The sequence below is a fragment of the Dermochelys coriacea genome, chromosome 9 (genome assembly GCF_009764565.3).
Source record: "Dermochelys coriacea isolate rDerCor1 chromosome 9, rDerCor1.pri.v4, whole genome shotgun sequence".
In the NCBI taxonomy this organism is placed as follows: Eukaryota; Metazoa; Chordata; order Testudines; family Dermochelyidae; genus Dermochelys; species Dermochelys coriacea.
In genome coordinates this window covers 424689-443503 of record NC_050076.1, presented here as the reverse complement: position 1 = coordinate 443503, position 18815 = coordinate 424689, and the positions used below count along the sequence as shown (strand labels likewise).

The following is an 18815-nucleotide window of genomic DNA, read 5'->3' as shown; positions in this document are numbered from 1 at the left end:
GTGATGTCTCTTTCTTTCAGTCACAGAGCAATCAAAGGGTGAGGCAATATCTAAACAAAGACTGACTAAGTGGATTTTTGGCTGCATCCACGTGTGCTATCAGAGCAACATTCCTGCTCCATCTGGGATTCATACACACTCCACCGGAGCGCTATCCACATCAGTAGCATTTCTCAGTAATGTACCCATTGTAGATATTTGCAGGGCAGCTACCTGGGCCTCACCCCCCACGTTTACCAAACACTATCCCCTGGAACAACACTCCTCTGCGGACTCTCAGTGCTATCCACCATAAACAAAGATACTCTGAAGCTTCTCCTTCTATCGAGGGATTCTGCTCCATAGTCACCTAACGTGGAGCGCCCACAGGGAGACTCCTCGAAGAAGAAAAGGTTATTCACCTTGTGCAGTAACTGAAGTTCTTCAAAATGGTTGTCCTTGTGGGTGCTCCACTACCCTCCCTCTTCCTCTTTTCTACTTCAGAGTTTCACGCTGACTCTCTGGGGTAGAGAAGGAACCCAGGGATGGTTGGCTGTGCATGCTAAGTAGCCGCTCATAGCGGCCAACTGTGGCACTGCTATTACAAATCTCAGATTACAAGTGCAGGGTGCCAAGACACCTAAATTGGAGTACCCACAGGGACAACCATCTCGAAGAACTCCGGTTATTGCACAAGATGAGTAACCTTCTCTTAGTGATAGGTAACAGTGTGGATTTGTCAAGAACAAATCATGTCAAACCAACCTCATAGCTTTCTTTGACAGGGTACCAAGCCTTGTGGATGGGGGAAGCAGTAGACTTGGTATATCTTGACGTCAATAAAGCTTTTGATACTGTCTCACATGACCTTCTCATAAACAAACGAGGGAAATGCATCCTTGATGGAGCTACTATAAGGTGGGTGCAAAACTAGTTGGAAAACCACTCCCAGAGATAAGTTATCTTTGGTTCACAGACATTCTGGAAGGTCAGAACGAGTGGGGTCCTGCAGGGATCAGTTCTGAGTCTGATTCTGTTCAATATTTTCATCAGTGATTTAGATAATGGCATACAGAGTACACTTACAAAGTTTGCGGACAATACCAAGCTGGGAGGGGTTGCTTTGGAGGATAGGATTAAACTTTAAAATGATCTGGACAAACTGGAGACATGGTCTGAAGTAAATAGGATGAAATTCAATAAGGACAAATGCAAAGTACTCCACTTAGGAAGGAACAATTAATTGCCCTAGAAATTGGGATCTGACTGCCTAGGAAGGAGAACTGCGGAAGGGAATCTGGGGGTCATAGTCAACCACAAGCTAAATAGGAGTCAACAGTGTGACGCTGTTGGAAAAAAAGCAAACATCATTCTGGGATGCATTAGGAGGAATGGTGTAAGCAAGACACAAGAAGTAATTCTTCATCGAGTGATTGCTCATATAAATTCCAATTAGGTGTGTGTGTGCTGTATGCACAGTCATCGAAAAGTTTTTCCCCTAGCAGCACCCATCGGGTGAGCTGTGGAGCGCCCTGGAGTGGTGCCTCCATTGCGTTTAATATAAAACCCTGCCGACCCGGTGCCTTGTCAGTTCTTTCTTACCGCCAGTGATGGTCGTTGGAACTGTAGTGTCATGCTGTGCAAGGTCTCCGCATTTTCCTAGTTTTGATTCAGACTGTTTGTATTCCATAGTTAGTTAGTTAGTTAGTTAGCTGTTGGGCTGGGGGGTTTACACTCCACACTGACTGCATTCTCCTTTGGGGACTTGCATGCCTAAGTCCCAGGGATTCAAGTCCTGCAAGTCCTGTAACAAGTCTATGCCAATGGGTGACCCTCATGATGCTTGTTGAAAGTGTCTGGGGGAAGCACATCAGAGAGAGAAGTGCAGGATTTGTATGGGCTTTCATCCCTGAACCAAGAAGGAGCAGGACTTTAGATTGAAGCAGCTCTTTATGGAGTCAGCAGGACCTGGCACCGAGTTCATCAGTGTGCAGTGCCCCCTCAGCAGTGGCCGAAGTGGCACTGCGGAAGGAGTCTGGTCGAGACGCGCGGCACCATTGCTCCCTGGCACAGAAGGTGGTGGGACCGGCTCAGCACTGATCCCACTCACAGGCATGAAAGTGGCACTGGAAGCAAGGAAGGAGTGGTTCCCTGACTTCAGGACCCACCCCCTCGGAGCCACCAGTTGGGCGCGTCCCAGGGAGGAACCCCCAGCACTGAAATTTTCAGAGCCTGCACCGTTGACTTCAGCCCTGCAAGGGGGACCGTTGAGTCCGGTGCAGTTGGACTCCCCGGGTCAGGTGGTGGAGGAGGCAGAACTGCCTTCCACCTCTGAGGCTACCAGAGACCTCATTGTTATGACAGTACCAAGCTCCCTGGTTCTTCACTCTAAGCCTCCGATACCACAACAGGCGGCACCATCCCAGGGAAAGCCGGTGATGATTTGCCCTTTGACTCAGCCCATGGAGTCCCAACACCACTCAGATTCCCGGCACCATTCGGACTCACGTCGACAGTCGCATTTGTGGCACAGGTCTGACTCGTGGCACCAATCCAGATCCCACTGGCGATCCACTCGCAACACAGATTGCGTTTGCACAGTCGGTCCCAATCTTGGTACCGCCCCATCGCACCGATCTGGCTCCCTGCTCAGACTTCGCTAGCGGGATCACTCCAGATCGCAGTACCGATCTAGGTTGCGGCACCGCTCCCTGGCTCAGCTGTGCTTGGCAGTGCCATGGCCATCATGGTCTCAGTCCCCATCTTCGGGCTTGGAGGTGGGTTCCAAATATGTGCCGCAGCCCTGGCACATGTCGGCGCAGGACATGCCCCACGTGGGTGCAGGGCCATGGCCTGTGCAGTGGCACGGGCCACCGCAGTGGCCTTTTTGGGTCCTTTGGGCGTATCACCAGGGTTAGGGTGCCCAATCCAAGATTTCACGCCCCGTGGTATCTGAACCTAGGGTGCTGGAGGCAGCGGCCATTCACCCCACGCCTAGGAGTGCAGAGGAGTCAACAGTCAGTCCCTCTCCTGTTCCTGAGCCAATCCCTGGAGTGGCTGGTATGGAGCTTGAGGGGGGCAGAAAGTCCCTGAGAACCAAGAGGGTCTGGAGGATCCACTTCCCCCAGTAACATCCTCGTCATCCTCCCCGGACAAGGAGGTGGTGGGCACCTCCATTTCGGGACCGCCCCCTATAGATAGTCATGCCCACCAGGAACTCCTGCACTGGGTGGCACGCAATATGAACCTGCAGGCCGAGGCAGTGGTAGTGTCGGAGGACCCTCTGGTGGACATGCTGGCAGCAGAAGGACCTTCCAGGGTTGTTCTACCACTCATCAAAACTACTCATCAAGCCAATGTAAAGACCATTTGGCAGACCCTGGCCTCCATCCCTCCCACAGCTAAGGGTGTGCAGAGGAGTACTTGGATCCCTTCAAAGGGGTTTGACTACCTGTTTTCTCACTCACAGCCTTGCTCATTGGTAGTGTTTGCAGTAAATCAGTAGGAGAGGCAGGGATAGCAAGCCCCAGCACTCAAATCTAAGGACGCCAAGCGCCTGGATTTATTCAGACGCAAAGTATACTGAATGTGGGGCTTGCAACTCAGGATTGCCAACCAGCAGGCAATCCTGAGTAGGTACAGTTGTAACTGCTAGAAGACATAGGTGAGGTTTTTTGTAGGAGTGGGTGGGTGAGATTCTGTGGCCTGCGTTGTGCAGGAGGTCGGACTAGATGATCAGAATGGTCCCTTCTGACCTTAGTATCTATGAATCTATAACTCAATGCTGAAGTTTAGGGAGCTGGTACCAGCGGAGTCTAGGGAGGAGTTTGGGGCAATTGTTGAGGACAACAAGGCAATGGCACGGACCTCTTTACAGGCCTCATTGAACGCTGTGGACTCGGCAGCGTGCACCTTGTTCTCGGGAATAGTTATGAGATGTAGCTCATGGCTGCAGGCCTCTGGGCTCCTATCCGAGGTTCAACAAACTATGCAGGACCTATCCTTTGACAGGGTAGGTCTGTTTGCTGAACAGACTGAATCCAGGCTGCATAGCCTCAAAGAGTCAAGGACAACAATGAAATCTTTGGGTATCCATACCCCAGCAACCCAATGAAAGCTCTTTAAGCCCCAACTGCTGCAACAGCGGTCTTATTCTCCTCGGCCGAGGCAGGATTTCTACAGGTGCAGGGGTAGGAATGGCAGGCGCAAGCCTTCCCACCCCTCCGTCAGGACAGGGACATGGTCTGACTAAGCCTTCATTGGGCTCAAAACAGACATTTTGAAGGTACGCCTGAGGACGGAGCGCCAGTCTCAACGCCAGATCCTTCCCTGTGGTTTTTGAACCGTCTATTCCACTTCTACCGTGTTTGGTCACAAATAATATCGGACCGCTGGGTTCTTCGCATGGTAGAAGTGGGATATTCTCTCCAATTCTGCTCCTACTCTCCCTTCAGCTCCTCTTCCCCATCCCTCTTCAGGGACCCTTCTCACGATCAACTCCTTATCCAGGAGCTGCAGGCACTTCTCGCTATAGGAGTGGTGGAGGAGGTTCCTCAGGAGTTCAGGGGCAGGGCATTTTATTCCCGCTATTTTCTAATCCCCAAAGCCAAGAAGGGTTTCAGACCCATTCTAGACTTGCGAGGACTCAACAAGTTCATGGTCAAGTTGAAGTTCCACATGGTCTCCCTCAGTACAGTGATCCCTTTTCTGTATCTGGGAGACTGGTTTGCCGCCCTCAATATGAAAGATGCATATGTCCACATAGCTATTTGGCCGGCACACAGACACTTTTTAAGGTTTGTGATGAACCAAAAACATTATCAGTTCATGGTCCTTCCCTTCAGCCTGTTGACAGCCCCACGAGTTTTCACCAAGTGCATGTTGGTGGTAGAAGCCTTCCTCCAAAGGAGGCAGGTGTAGGTATACCCTTATCTTGACGATTGGCTGCTCATGGGGTCCACCAGAGAGCAGGTGGAGTTGCAGGTCCATCTGGTCATATCCATGTTAGACAGACTGGGTCTCCTTCTCAACATGAACAAGTCAACGTTGTCACCGATCCAGAGGAAGAGTTTATCAGGGCAGTGCTGGATTGCAATTCAGGCAAGAGCAAGTCTGCTGGAGTCCTGATTCCAAGCCATGACAAGCATCATTCGAGGCCTGAGGAAGTACCCAACCACTACAGCGAGGAGTTGTCAGAGTCTCCTGGGTCACATGGCAGCCTGCACATACGGGGTCTGGCATGCCAGGTTGATCCTCAGGCCTCTGCAGTCGTGGCTTGCTTCGACATACCACCTGAGGCATGATAGCCTGAACCTAGTAGTCACGATGCCGCAACAGATGCTAGAGTCACTCCAGTGGTGGCTTGATGCTCAAATAGTCTGCAGAGTAGTCCCCTTCAATAGTCCTCAGCTTTCCTTGTCTCTAGCTAGGGATGTGTCAGCTCTAGGTTGGGGCACACATTTGGGAGATCTCCAAAAGCAGGGCCTCTGGTCACAGGACAAGCTCTCTTTCCATATCAATATCAAGGAGCTGAGAGCTGTGCATCTCACATGCCAGGCCTTTCAGACTCAACTGCAAGGCCAGTACGTGACAGTCATGATGGACAACACCACTGCAATGTTTTACGTCAACAAGCAGGGTGGAACCTGTTCCTTAACCCACTGTCAGGAGGCTCTCAGACTCTGGGAATTCCGTATAGCCCACTCAATTCATCTGGAATTCATCATATTTGCCTGGAGTCCAGAACGTACAGATGGATCACCTCAGCAGGTCCTTCTGCAACCACAAGTGGTCCATCCGGCCGGTTGTCATTCACTCCATCTTCCAGAGGTTGGGTTTTCCCCAGTTCGAATTGTTCGCCACCCGGAGCAACAGGAAGTGCCCAGTGTTTTGCTCCTTCCAGAAAAGCAGCCCGGGCTCAATCATAGAATCACAGAATATCAGGGTTGGAAGGGACCTCAGGAGGTCATCTAGTCCAACCCCCTGCTCAAAGCAGGACCAATCCCCAATTTTTGCCCTGATCCCTAAATGGCCCCCTCAAGGATTGAACTCGCAACCCTGGGTTTAGCAGGCCAATGCTCTAACCACTGAGCTATCCCTCCGCCCCAATCTCGGACACGTTCCTGCTGCCCTGGGGAGGCTGTCTGCTCTACGCTTTTCCTCCAATCCCTCTCAAGGCCCTACTCAGGGTTCGCAGGGAGGGGGTGGAGATAATTATGGTGGCACCAGCGTGGTCTTGGCAACACAGGTACATCACACTCCTGGATCTGTCAATCAAGATGCCGATCACGTTGCCGCTCCTCCCTGACCTGATCACTCAGAACTATGGTCGTCTTCATCACTCAGACCTCCGGTCCTTCCACCTCATGGCCTGGAAGCCTAATGGCTGAACCCCATAAAACTGCTGTGCTCGGAGCAGGTGAGGGAGGTCTTACTCGGCAGCAGAAAGCCCTCCATGAGGGCCACATATCTGGCGAATTGGAAGAGATTCACCTGCTGGTGTGACCAGCATCTTACACCCCCACTTCAGGCAAAGTTACCTCTTATTCTGGAGTACCTTCTGCACCTGAAAGAGCAAGGTCTGGCAGTGTCATCCGTAAAGGTACACCTAGCGGATATCTCAACTTTCCACCCTGGAGTCTCGGGATGCTCCGTTTTTGCCAACCCCATGGTTGACCAGTTTCTCAAGGGCCTGGACCAGCTACATCCCCAGATTAGGCAGCCTGTTCTTGCATGGGACCTTAATTTGATCCTCTCCAAATTAATGGGGCCCCCATTCAAGCCACTGTGGTTTGCTCTCTCCTCTACCTGTCATGGAAGGTATCCTTCTTAGTGGGCATTACATCAGCAAGAAGAGTGTCTGAATTGAAGGCCCTTATCTCAGACCCACCTTACATAGTTTTCCAAAAGACAAGCTGCAACTGAGACCTCACCCAGCCTTTCTGCCTAAAGTGGTGTCTCATTTTCATACCAGCCAAGACATATTCCTAACCATTTTTTATCCAAAGCCACATACCAGTAGCTGTGAGCAGAGGCTATACTCCTGGGATGTTTGGCGAGTGTTGGTCTTCTATATCGAATGCACCAAGTTGTTCAGGAAATCGAATCAGCTGTTTGTTGTGGTAGCAGACTGGATGAAAGGACTACTGGTCTCATCTCAAGGAATATCTTACTGGATCACGTCCTGTATGCCCACATGCTATGAGCTGGCCAAGATACCATTCCCGGCACTTATGGCACATGCCTCATCAGCGGCATTCCGGCCCAGGTCCCAGTCCAAGAAATTTGCAGGACAGCAAGTTGGTCCTTGGTACATTTGTTCACCTCTCATTATGCTATCATCCAGCATTCTAGAGATGATGCAACCTTCAGCAGAGTGGTGCTCCAATCTGCGATTCCATAATTCCGAGCCAATCTCCTAGGTAAGGCTTGGGAGTCACCTAATTGGGATTGATATGAGCAATCACTCAAAAGAAGAAAAAATGGTTACTTTCTTATAATTGTTCTTCGAGATGTGTTCCTTATATCCATCCCAAACCCACCTGCCTTTCCTGCTGTCAGAGTATCTGGCAAGAAGGAACTGAGGAGGTGCTGAGTCAGCAGGGTCATATATTGAGTTCCATGGAGGCGCCTCTCCAGGGGATTCCACAGCCGAGCCGGCGGGTGCTGCTAGGAGAAAAACTTTACAACTGTGCATGCAGCACGCATGCATCTAATTGGAATGGATATGAGCAACATTTCTCGAACAACAGTTACGAGAAGGTGAGTAACTGTTTTTTCCGCTCTACTCCGCGCTGATTAGGCCTCAACTGGAGTATTCTGTCCAGTTCTGGGTGCCACATTTCAGAAAGGATGTGGACAAATTGGAGAAAGTCCAGAGAAGAGTGACAACAACAATTAAAGGTCTACAAAACAGGATCTATGAGGGAAGATTGAAAAAATTGGGTTTGTTTAGTCTGGAGAAGAGACGATTGAGAGGGGAAATAACAGTTTTCAAGTACATAAAAGCTTGTTACAAGGAGAAGGGAGAAAAATTATTGTTCTTAATCACAGAAGATAGGACAAGAAGCAATGGGCTTAAATTGCAGCAAGGGCCGATTAGGTTGGACATTAGGAAAAAATTCATAACTGTCAGAGTGGTTAAGCACTGGAATAAATTGCCTAAGGAGGTTGTGACATCTCCATCATTGGGTATTTTTAAGAGCAGGTTGAACAAACACCTGTCAGGGATGGTCTAGATAATACTTAGTCCTGCCTTGAGTGCAGGGGATTGGACTAGATGACCTATCGAGGTCCCTTTCAGTTCTGTGATTCTATCTTGGAGTCCTTGTGGATAGTTCTTGTAGTAGGAAGAGAGCCTGAGACATAAACCCTTGTGTCAGAGGCCAGGTGTGAGGCAGGACCTGCTTACAGAGTTTGGCAAGAACAGGGCTGATATTGCAGAAATACACATTCCTGGGAGGTACTAGAGCTCCCGCAGGCACATTCCGATGTCAAGTGGTACCAGAGCATCCCAATATCAAGGATGGTACATTCCCCAAAGATGGCAGGAGCAGACTGATCCTTCTGGAGGATAAGGTCAGGATGACAGTACGTAATAGAGATGTTTGAACAAACGAGCATGTACAAGATGATGGGTGATAACTAGTGATGTCAGAGGGCAGTAACTAACTATGTCAAAGGGGTAGAACTAACTTGTTTGTATCGAGGTATAAGGATGTATCTCAGAGAAAGTATCTTTATCTTGTCTTAGTGAGGAATGGAAATTCCCGCCGTTCACTGAGCTGGTCCATTGTTATGAGCATACATGTATTAGTGGTCTGGTAGAGTCTGCCGGATACTAATACCATGATTTGTGAATAATAAACATGGCTGAGTTCCTTCATCCCTTAATGGATCTTGTGGTCATTGGGTGGTTTGCTCAAGGTCTGCCATGCTAGCTGTCTGTGCAGGGCTGGGGCGGCACACAGAAGGAACACACCCACCCACCCACCCACATATCTATCAACATTGAACCTTAGTTCTCTGAAAACATTCGCTCAATGTGCGGTGGCAGTCAAAAAAGTGAACAGAATTTTGGGAGTCATTAAGAAAGGGATAGATAATAAGATAATAACAAAAATATCTTCTTGCTTCTATATAAATTCATAGTATGCCCACATCTTTAATACTGAGTGCAGATGTGGTCACCTCATCTCAAAAAAGATGTATTGGAATTGGAAAAGGTTCAGAAAAGGGCAACAAAAGTTATTCGGGTAGGGAACGCTTACCATATAAGGAGAGATTAATGAGACTGGGACTTTTCATCTTGGAAAAGAGACCACTAATGGGGGATATGATGGGATCTATAAAATCTTGACTGGTGTGGAGAAATTAAATAAGGAAGTGTTATTTACTCCCTCTCATAACACAAGAGCTAGGGGTCACCATATTAAATTAATAGGCAGCAGGTTTAAAACAAAAGGAAATATTTTTTTCACACAATGCACAAGTCCCTGCCAGAGGATGTTGTGAAGGTCAAGACTATAACAGGGTTCAAAAAAGAAGTAGATTAATTCATGGAGGATAGGTCCATCAAGGGCTATTAGCCAGGATGGGCAGGCATGGTGTCCCGAGCCTCTCTTCGCCAGAAGCTGGGAATGGGCAACAGGATGGATCACTTGATGCTTCCCTGTTCTCTTCATTCCCTCTGGGGCATCTGGCATTGGCTGCTGTCAGTAGACAGGATAGTGTGCTAGATGGACCTTTTTTCTGACACAATATGGCCGTCCTTATGTTCTTATGATCTCTGTACAGATATAGTATATAGCTCTAACTCTCTTAGTATAAAGAAAAGGAGTACTTGTGGCACCTTAGAGACTAACAAATTTATGACTTTTCTAGTATATAACTATAACATAGCCCCTTCATCTCTAATTAGAAACAAATTTAAAACTTTCCTGTTCTAAAGGGAACTCAAGAAGGAAATCTTAACCATGAGTCTGTTATATAAGAAAAAATGAATTAAAATTGGCAGCAACAACTTCAGCTTTATAAAAACCCTCTACACCTTTTGCTGCAATTTCATTGGTGTTTCTTCACTTTCTTAATGATGGGAAATGTTTAATTATCTCCATATAGCATACAGTGCTGTAGAAATCTCATCTACTGGGAAAAGTTCTAATTATTTATATCTAGTCTTAATAATAAAAAAGTTGCAGGTACTGTGTAAAATGTAAGAACACTTAGTTAAACTTTAGGACTAATTTGTTCTTTCTTTCCAACATTGTAAATTAAAACTTGTCTGACAACCCTAGTTTATTAATGTAAAGTAGTTTTATGCATGCTATTCTCTTGTAGATTATGTGGAGAATAGATTTCTAAATGTTCAAATTTTAACCTATCCTTTTTATTACTTTACATTAATAAACTAAGGTTGTCAGAGGAGCAGACTGTGTTGCTCGTTAATTGGTCCTAGTTTACCCTACTGGTTTGCACTAAAGGATCCCTAGTGCCTTTAACACAGTACTGTTTCAAACAGCACCACATTAGAGCATACCAGCAGTGTCTACATAGACCAATTAATTGTGTAACGCGTTAGTATACTTTAGAAATCACACCCCTATAAAGTGCGTTTCCCTGCTGTGTTCATCTCTACTAAAATCTTTTAGTAATGTTTTCTCTGACTCCTGTTTTTACATTTTTTTTTAAATTTTTCCTTTAAAGGCAAATCCTCCTCCTGTACTGGTGAATACAGATGCTTTGGAGACTCCTGCATATGTAAGCTTATATTTGCTTTCAACTATTTTATGTGTTTGTTTAGTTTTTCTTCTGTCACTAAAAAGAGAAAGCATGTATCATGACCTACTCTATGGTAGTGTTTGCCTTGTAGCCTGCAGTATCCCATATATTACAGAGTACAGTTAATGTACCTCAAATTTATGCTGATGGTTCAAAGATAATAGAATATTGGCCATATGTCTCAAATAACATTTACAGCCTGAGAATTTCTGTTTGTGTCATACTCTTCCATAAGGTGAAATAAATAGACCTCTTCACCACTATACCTCTGCTATGTCACATGATCCCCTGAGACCAGCAGTTCTCAAATTATGGGGTGGGCCTCCCAAGGGAGCACAGGAATGTGTCAAGGGAGTTGTGAGCTGTGTGTGTATGTGGTTTTTTTTTTTTTTTGGTGGTTTGTTTTTGTTTTTTGTTTTTTTAAAAGAGCTGTGGCTGTCAGTCCCAGGTAGATGGGGCTCATGTAGAAGGGCCATACATATCAGGGAGGTGGGGATAAAGGGGACAGCTGGAACCCCACTGCCTGGGGCTGACAGCCGGAGCCCCACCACCTGGGCTTGGGATCATCCCCCCCACTCCTCCATACACACACCTGGAGGCAGTGGGGCTCCGGCTGTCAGCCCTGCGGCGGTAGCAGCAGTGCAGAAATAAAGGTGGCAGTGGGGCACTAAACCTGCTGTGAAAAGCGATATGGCCAAATAGCACATTTCAAATTGCCTCCCTTCTGTGCTGCTGATGACATGGCCCGGCCAGCAGCCACTACTCTCCGCTTTGCCTTCAGAGCTGAGTGGCAGTATATGTATTTGGGGAGGGGGGCGTAAATGACTATAGACACAAAGAAGGGGTGGAGGAGCCCTGATAATAAGTTTGAGAACCACAGCCTGAGACCTTATAGTGGTAGCGGTTTTTGCAGTCTGTTTCATCAGACTTTTAATTTTCTAAAAGTATGCATTAATATTGTATTATTTCTGCCTGAATCATTAAATTAATAACTGTAGATATGTGGGGATGAAAATTAGTCTTAATTTCTGTTCATCTTTACCTGCTGTGGGAGCACTGCTCACAGTTCTGTAGTTAAAGATAAGTTGAGTTTTGCACTTAAAGGAGTGAATTAACCATTTTGCTATACAGTATATGAAGAATACAGTATATTCTCAAATTACAGTACTTTTTTTGAGTACAGAATGAGTTTTCTGAGAATTTACAACTAAATCCATTAATTAATTTGAGTTGTAATCACTAAAAAATCAGTCATTGAAGAAATTTAGCACCTGGTGCTGGATCTTTTTTCTCCTAAATGTTCTTAATACCAAATGAGTCGTCATACTTCCCATGTGGTTAACTCTCTGAAATCTTGTCCACAGGCTACTTTAGAAAATTGTTTTTTAAGATTAGTGGTAATTTTGTGCCATTATTTTTCATAGCTGAAATCTTCTCTCAGTATAGGCTGATGAATACTTTTCTTCTACAGAGCATTCCACACAGAACTGCCCCCTTTCAAAATGGATATCAGCTCCCTTTGTTCTCAGTAGAACTACAGCCACAGTGGCCCTTAGCAAAAGTGCCCCTTTTCAAAATGGCTACTGTCTCTGATTGCTCCTAATAAGAGTGAAGGCAAGGTGTGCTCTCACTAAGATGGTATCTCGCCACTGCTAGAGTCTGGGCCAAAGTAGCCAGAGTGTACTAGTGAATCTGGCCCTAAAATTAAAATTAAAAAAAGTAAGATTCTTGCTAAATATCTTAACATCATTAGAAATATCCCATTAACATTTTTGGGGGGGTTCTTTTTTAGTCTTCACTTATGAAATTTTAATTTTAAAATCAAGGAAATTCCCAATTAAAAATTACATTAAAGTGAAGTAAAATTGAGAATACATACCAGTGCTTCAGACCCAATGCTGCCTTTTTTTCTCTTGGGTGGTGTCCTATTGATCCTCTTTATTGTCCATATACCCTGATGCTTCTAACTCGCTTACATCAGGCCAGCTGATGGTCAAGGTGAATTCAAATCCTCTTGGTCTTGTCTTTGGCCTGATCTGTGCCAGCTGTTTGCTGCTACCCTGCAGTTGGCTTTGGTTTCATCTCCACTGTTGTCTTGCGTCTGTAGCTACATCATAAGACCTGTGTCCCAATGCATCTTGGACTGTTGCCTTTGCCATTGCTTTGTGTATCAGTTTGATGGTTGAATACAGACATGTTCCCTTGTGTGTAATGGTCTCAGGTCCTTGGCTCCTTTGTTATAGTGCGCCTGGCTGCCTAACTTGGCATTCTCTTAAGTATTTCTCTATACTGTCAGCATTCCTTAGTGGGGCTGCAGCAGAGTCCTCATGGGAAGTCATTCTTGGTTCTCTGTCCCATCAGTGCCTGTGCTTGGGCTCCTCTCTAACTCCTGGGAGGAAGTATTGCAATGGTCCAACACTGCCAGGTAGGGAAATCTTCCTGTCTTTGCTATCAGTCTCTTGGCTGTCTTTACTGTTGACTCTGTCTTTCTTTTGCTTTATGGTTATACAGTGGAAGACCTATTATGCTCAAATTCTTATTTAAAACTGAAGTCTTTGAATAATGGAAGAGGAGATGCTGGAACAAATTGATTATTTAAAAAGTAATATAGGTCATCAGACCCAGATAGTATGCTCTTAAGGGTTCTGAAGGAGTTTAAGAATTAAGTTACTGAGCTGCTAGCAATAATATGCAGACTCCTAAAGTACCGCTACTCTTCTGAAGGATTGGAGGGTGACAAATGTTGTAAATGTTTTGTTTAAAAGGCTCTAGGGATAATCTAGGGAATTAACACCAGTAAGGTTTACATCTGTAATTGGCCAATTGATTGAAATGATCATTTAAAAAAGAATAATAAAACACCTGGAAGGTCATAGTATGGTAGGGTCTATCCAGCACAGTTTCTGCAAGGGAAATTTGTCTTTCACTGTTTTCTTAGAATTAGTTGAATAGGTCAGTATGGTAGCGGAAAAAGAAGAACTGGAAGACATAATTTACTTTGGCTATCGAAAGGAAAGCTACCTTATAAGAGGCTGCTTAAGAAACTAAGTCGTCATGGGATGAGAGGAAAAATAATGTCATGGATCAACAATTGGCTGAGAGAGAAAACAGAGTGTACAATCTGAGGGTCAATTTGCTTCATGACAAATGGTTGATAATGGGAGTGCCACAAGGTTCTGTGTCAGGTCTCAGTATTCTTTAATATATTCATTGATGACGTGGAAAGGACATTTAGTAGTGATGTAGCAAAATTTTCTAATGACACAACATTGTTTATGTTAGTCAAGACTAGAGAACACTGTGAAGAACTTCAGATACCTGACCAAGCTTGCTGAATGGACAATACAATGGCAGATAAAACTCAGTGTAAATAAATGCAAAGTAATGCATTTTTGGGAAAAAAATGTTGAACGACTCCCTACAACTTAGAAGTTTCCAAATGAGTTGTATCAACTCAAGAAATGAACCAGGGTATCATTTTAGACATCTCAGTGAAGACCTCTGTTCACCATGTAGTAGCAGTCCAGACATCTAACAAGATCTTAGTACACACAGGGAATGGGATGATGAATAAAATGGACAATATTTTAATGACTTTACATAAATCAGTAATGTGGCCTCATCTGTAATACTGCATGCAGAACTGGGCACTCCATTTTAAAGGGATATTGCAGAACTAGAAAGGGTTCAGAGAAGGGCAACAGCAATGTTAACTGGCCTGGTAAAAAAAACTCATACAAAGAGAGAGTGAAAAGACTGGGATTGCTTACCTTTGAAAGAAGATGAATAAGAGAGGATGAGATAAAAGTATACAAAATAGTGAATGGTCTACAGAAGGCAGATCTGGAACTTATGTAATCCTTGTATCAAAAGGCAAGAACATGGAGACATTCAGTGAAATAGAAAGGTAGCAAATTTAAAACTGATTACTGTACAGGAAATATGTGTTCACACAGCGCATAGATTGTGGAACACATTGCCACAAATTATTGAGGCCAAGAACTTGACGAGATTCAAAATGGAATTGGTCATATGGATAAAATAATTTTCTGAATTGTTATAGCAGAGCATTAGCTCTGTTACAGTTAAGGTTGAGCATTTTTTTCTGTTTTAAGGTCAGCTATTCTGAGTGCTCCAAACTCCATATGGTTACTTGCATCATCTTGACATTTGCCATTGTTTATGGCTGTGCAAGGTGCTGTTGATAGTGCAGTGGAGTCATTTAGCAAGGGCTTTCTGAGGTACCATCTCCCAAAAAACATATTATGAAAATCAAATGGTTCTTAAAATGTTTTTTGTGCACACTTGGGGCTCAAACCATGGCTCTAATAATTCCCCAATTTATCTCATTCTCTCAGCATTTATCTTAGCTAGAGTATGGCTAAATTAAATGATTAGTTATTAAATTAAGGTACTAAACGGAGAGTTTGAATCTACAAGTCACTTTTCCCAAACAGATTAAAATGCGGATGTGTAGCAAGACTAGGGCTCTTTTAACAGTCAAAGTTTTTAGGCAGTCTGTCACTAAGTGAATGACTCAAGGGTACAGATTCTGCATCACAATTCTCCTTCAGCTTCCTGCTGGTATATGCACTCCTCATAGCCCCTCCATCTTCCTATCTCCACAAGTTTACCAGGGGCATGAAATGGCAAGGACGAGGGTTGAACTGGGGATGGATGGTCTTGGAGCAGTGAGCACGATGGAGGGAATATTGAAGGAGTTGGAGCAGTAGTAAGGGAGTCTGAGTAACTGGAGAGAGATGGAGGTCAAAGCAGTGAGGAGAAATATTGTGTGTGTGTGTGTGTGTATGCGCGTGTGTGTGCGCGTGTGTGTGAGAGAGAGAGAGAGAGAAGAGTAATTGGAAGAGTGCAGGGAAGAGTTGGAAGAGTACAGGGAAGAGCTGGGTAGAAGGAGAAGTCAATGCTGTACAGTGGGCGGGGGAGGGGACTTCAGTCCTGTCCTCCCCAAATCCCCACATCCCTCAGTCAATGACAGGTATCTGTCTGGCCCCCAACACGCTAGCTTCTGAGCAGCTTGCAGTTTTAAAGTATTTATCCTCACAGCACCCTCCTTGTACAATGGAGTTAGGAATGTGCTGTTATCTCCATTTTACAGATAGAAACTGAGACACAGAGACTAAAGAACTTACCTAAGGTCATACAAAAAGGAGTCTGGAGCAAGGGACTGGACCCTGGTTTCCCAAGTCCCTGATCTTGACTTCTGCATCATCCTCCTTCTCATGACCTCCCTTCAAAAAATGCCCCCACTGACTTCATGCTAGTCCTAGCATCCGCTCAGCTTCTGGGCCCCATGCTTATGACTGCCTATCCAGGGAAGAGGGCTGAGGAGGGAGAGCCTGACTGTGCTGGGCAAGCAGAGAGAAGACAAGATGATGCAGAGGCAGTGAAGGAACCAACATGCAGCCATTGCATTTTGTGGCTGAGATAAATGTTGCCAAGCAATCAGGAGCAGTGGAGGAGGAGAGTTGTACTGTGAAATATGGGGAGGCTGAGAAATGATTTTAAAAAAACAAAACAAGAAAATTGAGTGCCCAAAACTTTGTTAATGTAGAGTTAAGGTTGGCCAAGTAGTGTCTTATGTCCTTCCAGAACATGGTGAGTTGGATAACTTAATTCTGTATGTCCTGGTTTTCAGAGATTTAAAGTACTCACCACTTCTACAGTGCTGCCTCCTAGAGCTGGCAATAGCTTTTAGGAATAGTTCAGTAAGGGTGGCGCAAAGATGAACAGACTACGAAGGGAAGTGGTGGATTCTCAGTCTCTTGAAGTTTTCAAGTCAAATTTGGATGTCTTTCTGAAAGATGCTTTAGCCTAATACAAGGTATCAGTTACTAGATGCCCCAAAAGCTGCAATCCAAGGAGGCCACACTGGTTAAAAACAACAACCTGACTTAGAGGGAATGTGAAGGAAGTTATAAATTAAATATCTCTATGTAAAGCAAATGGCAGAAATGTTCAATAAATATTTCTATTCAGTATTTGGGGGAAAAAAGATGATATTGTCATGTCTGATGATGACTATGATGAAACACTTTACTTTACAGTAGTAGCTCAGGAGGATGTTAAAAAGCAGCTTCTAAAGTTAGACATTTTTAAATCAGAGGGTCCAGATAACTTGTATCCAAAAGTCTTTCTTTAAGTGATGATCCCTATATGGATTCCAAACATGGGGTATGCATGTGTGCCATGCACCGTAGCCAGAACAGTTCTGTAGCAGTTGTATATCGTCCTCGTGTCTGCAGCTGAGGTTATAAGAGGCTGTGCGGGTTGACGCACCTCTAGTTCCCTCTTATTGCTGCATGGCCAGAGTTGGAACCTCTGTTCTTCTTTGCTCTTAGCTTAGCTAAGAGAGTTGGTTGTCTGTTCTTCCTTCTTGTATATAGTTGTAGATAGTAATTTTTCTTGTTTTTGTTGAGTATTAGTATTTTGTTGAGTTTTAGTTAGTTAGGTTTGCTTTCAGACTTCTTCCACCATTAGGGAGATCTCCTCTCTTGGGGATTATGCCCCAGCAAGTTGGCTTCAAAAATTGTGCTTCATGCCACGCTTCTTTTCCGTGAGCAATGAGTACCAACAGTGCCTATAGTGCCTCAGTGAAGCCCATGTCATTGCCCGCTGACAAAGGAGCCTGCTGGACTGTAAAATGTTGATTTTCAATAACCCTTGGAACACTGATGACTGGACGAAAGCTAGTGTTGTCGCAATATTTTAAAAGGGTGAACAGAACAACCCAGGCAATCATAGGCCTGTCAGTCTGACTTGGATCTTGGACAGAATAATGGAACAGCTAATATAGGAATCAATTAATAAAGAATCACAAGCGTAAGATAACTAATACCAATCAAAATGGTTTTATGGAAAATAGATTCTGTCAAACTAACTGAATATTTTTGGTGAGATTACAAGATTAGTTGATAAAGGTAATAGTGCTGATGTAATATAATTCTGTGACACATTTGACTTGTCACTGTCATGTCTTTTTTGGGATACCCTAAATTGTGAGCCCCTGTGTTCCTTCTCTGCCTCAGCAAGTGAGTGTTTTGCTGCTACTAAGCCATGTGTTGGCTCCCTCACGCACCAGCCTTTCTGGCTTGTCAGCCAACTCTTCGGACTCTTGTCAGTCCAAACTCTGCCTTGCAGGTAACAGCCAGTGAATCCCCATTTCTGAGTTTACCAGGGACGTCTCCCTGGACTATTCAGTCCCTCTCACTGGACTTTCACAGAAATTAAGTTGTCTTCCTCTGATGAGACAGAGTATTTACCAGTCTTTTTGGCTAGCTGAGGACTCCGCCTCCAGTTTAATGCACAGCCCTGAGATCGTTTTGTAATACAGCAAGAATAAGTTTATTAAAAGAATAGAGGTTTAGGTGATACTAAGCAAGAATAAGAGAGACTGGTATAGTTACAAGCAAAACAAAACATGCTTTCTAGTGACTAAAAGTTAATTTCCGGAAGTTACAATCTTGTCTAAGCATGTTTCTCACTTCCATTAAGTCTGCACATCCCAATGTGCAGAAAGAATAGCAAATATGGCAAGCGACCAGGTTGGCTTAACAGTGAAATCTTCAGTGAGCTTCAACACAAAAAGGAAGCTTACAAGAAGTGGACACTTGGTCAGAGGACTAGGGAGGAGTATAAAAATATTGCTTGAGCATGCAGGGGTGTAATCAGGAAGGCCAAAACGCAACTGGAGTTGCAGCTAGCAAGGGATGTGAAGGGTAACAAAAAGGGTTTCTACAGGTATGTTAGCAACAAGAAAAAGGTCCAGGAAAGTGTGGGGCCCTTAATGAATGGGGGAGGCAACCTAGTGACAGATGATGTGGAAAAAGCTGAAGTACTCAATGCTTTTTTTGCCTCAGTCTTCACAGACAGGTTTCAGAGTAGAAGCTGTGTTAGTCTGTATTCGCAAAAAGAAAAGGAGTACTTGTGGCACCTTAGAGACTAACACATTTATTAGAGCATAAGCTTTCGTGAGCTACAGCTCACTTCATCGGATGCATTTGGTGGAAAAAACAGAGGAGAGATTTATATACACACGC

At 44.8% G+C, this 18815-nt stretch overlaps 1 protein-coding gene across 28 annotated transcripts in view; it reads left to right on the top strand.

Annotated features, from left to right (window-relative positions):
- Positions 1 to 18815, top strand: part of DLG1 (discs large MAGUK scaffold protein 1) — a 465475-nt gene that overhangs the window by 218394 nt on the left and 228266 nt on the right. For 22 of the 28 annotated variants that reach the window (XM_043492521.1, XM_038417369.2, XM_038417370.2 and 19 more), the window contains one exon: positions 10684 to 10737. The exons of 5 other annotated variants lie outside the window; for them this stretch is intronic. In XM_043492521.1, the coding sequence (XP_043348456.1) occupies positions 10684 to 10737 (54 nt within the window). Of the gene's footprint in view, positions 1 to 10683; positions 10738 to 13150; positions 13184 to 18815 lie in introns of those variants that run through there. One more of the 28 variants, XM_043492528.1, reaches the window with a different exon arrangement.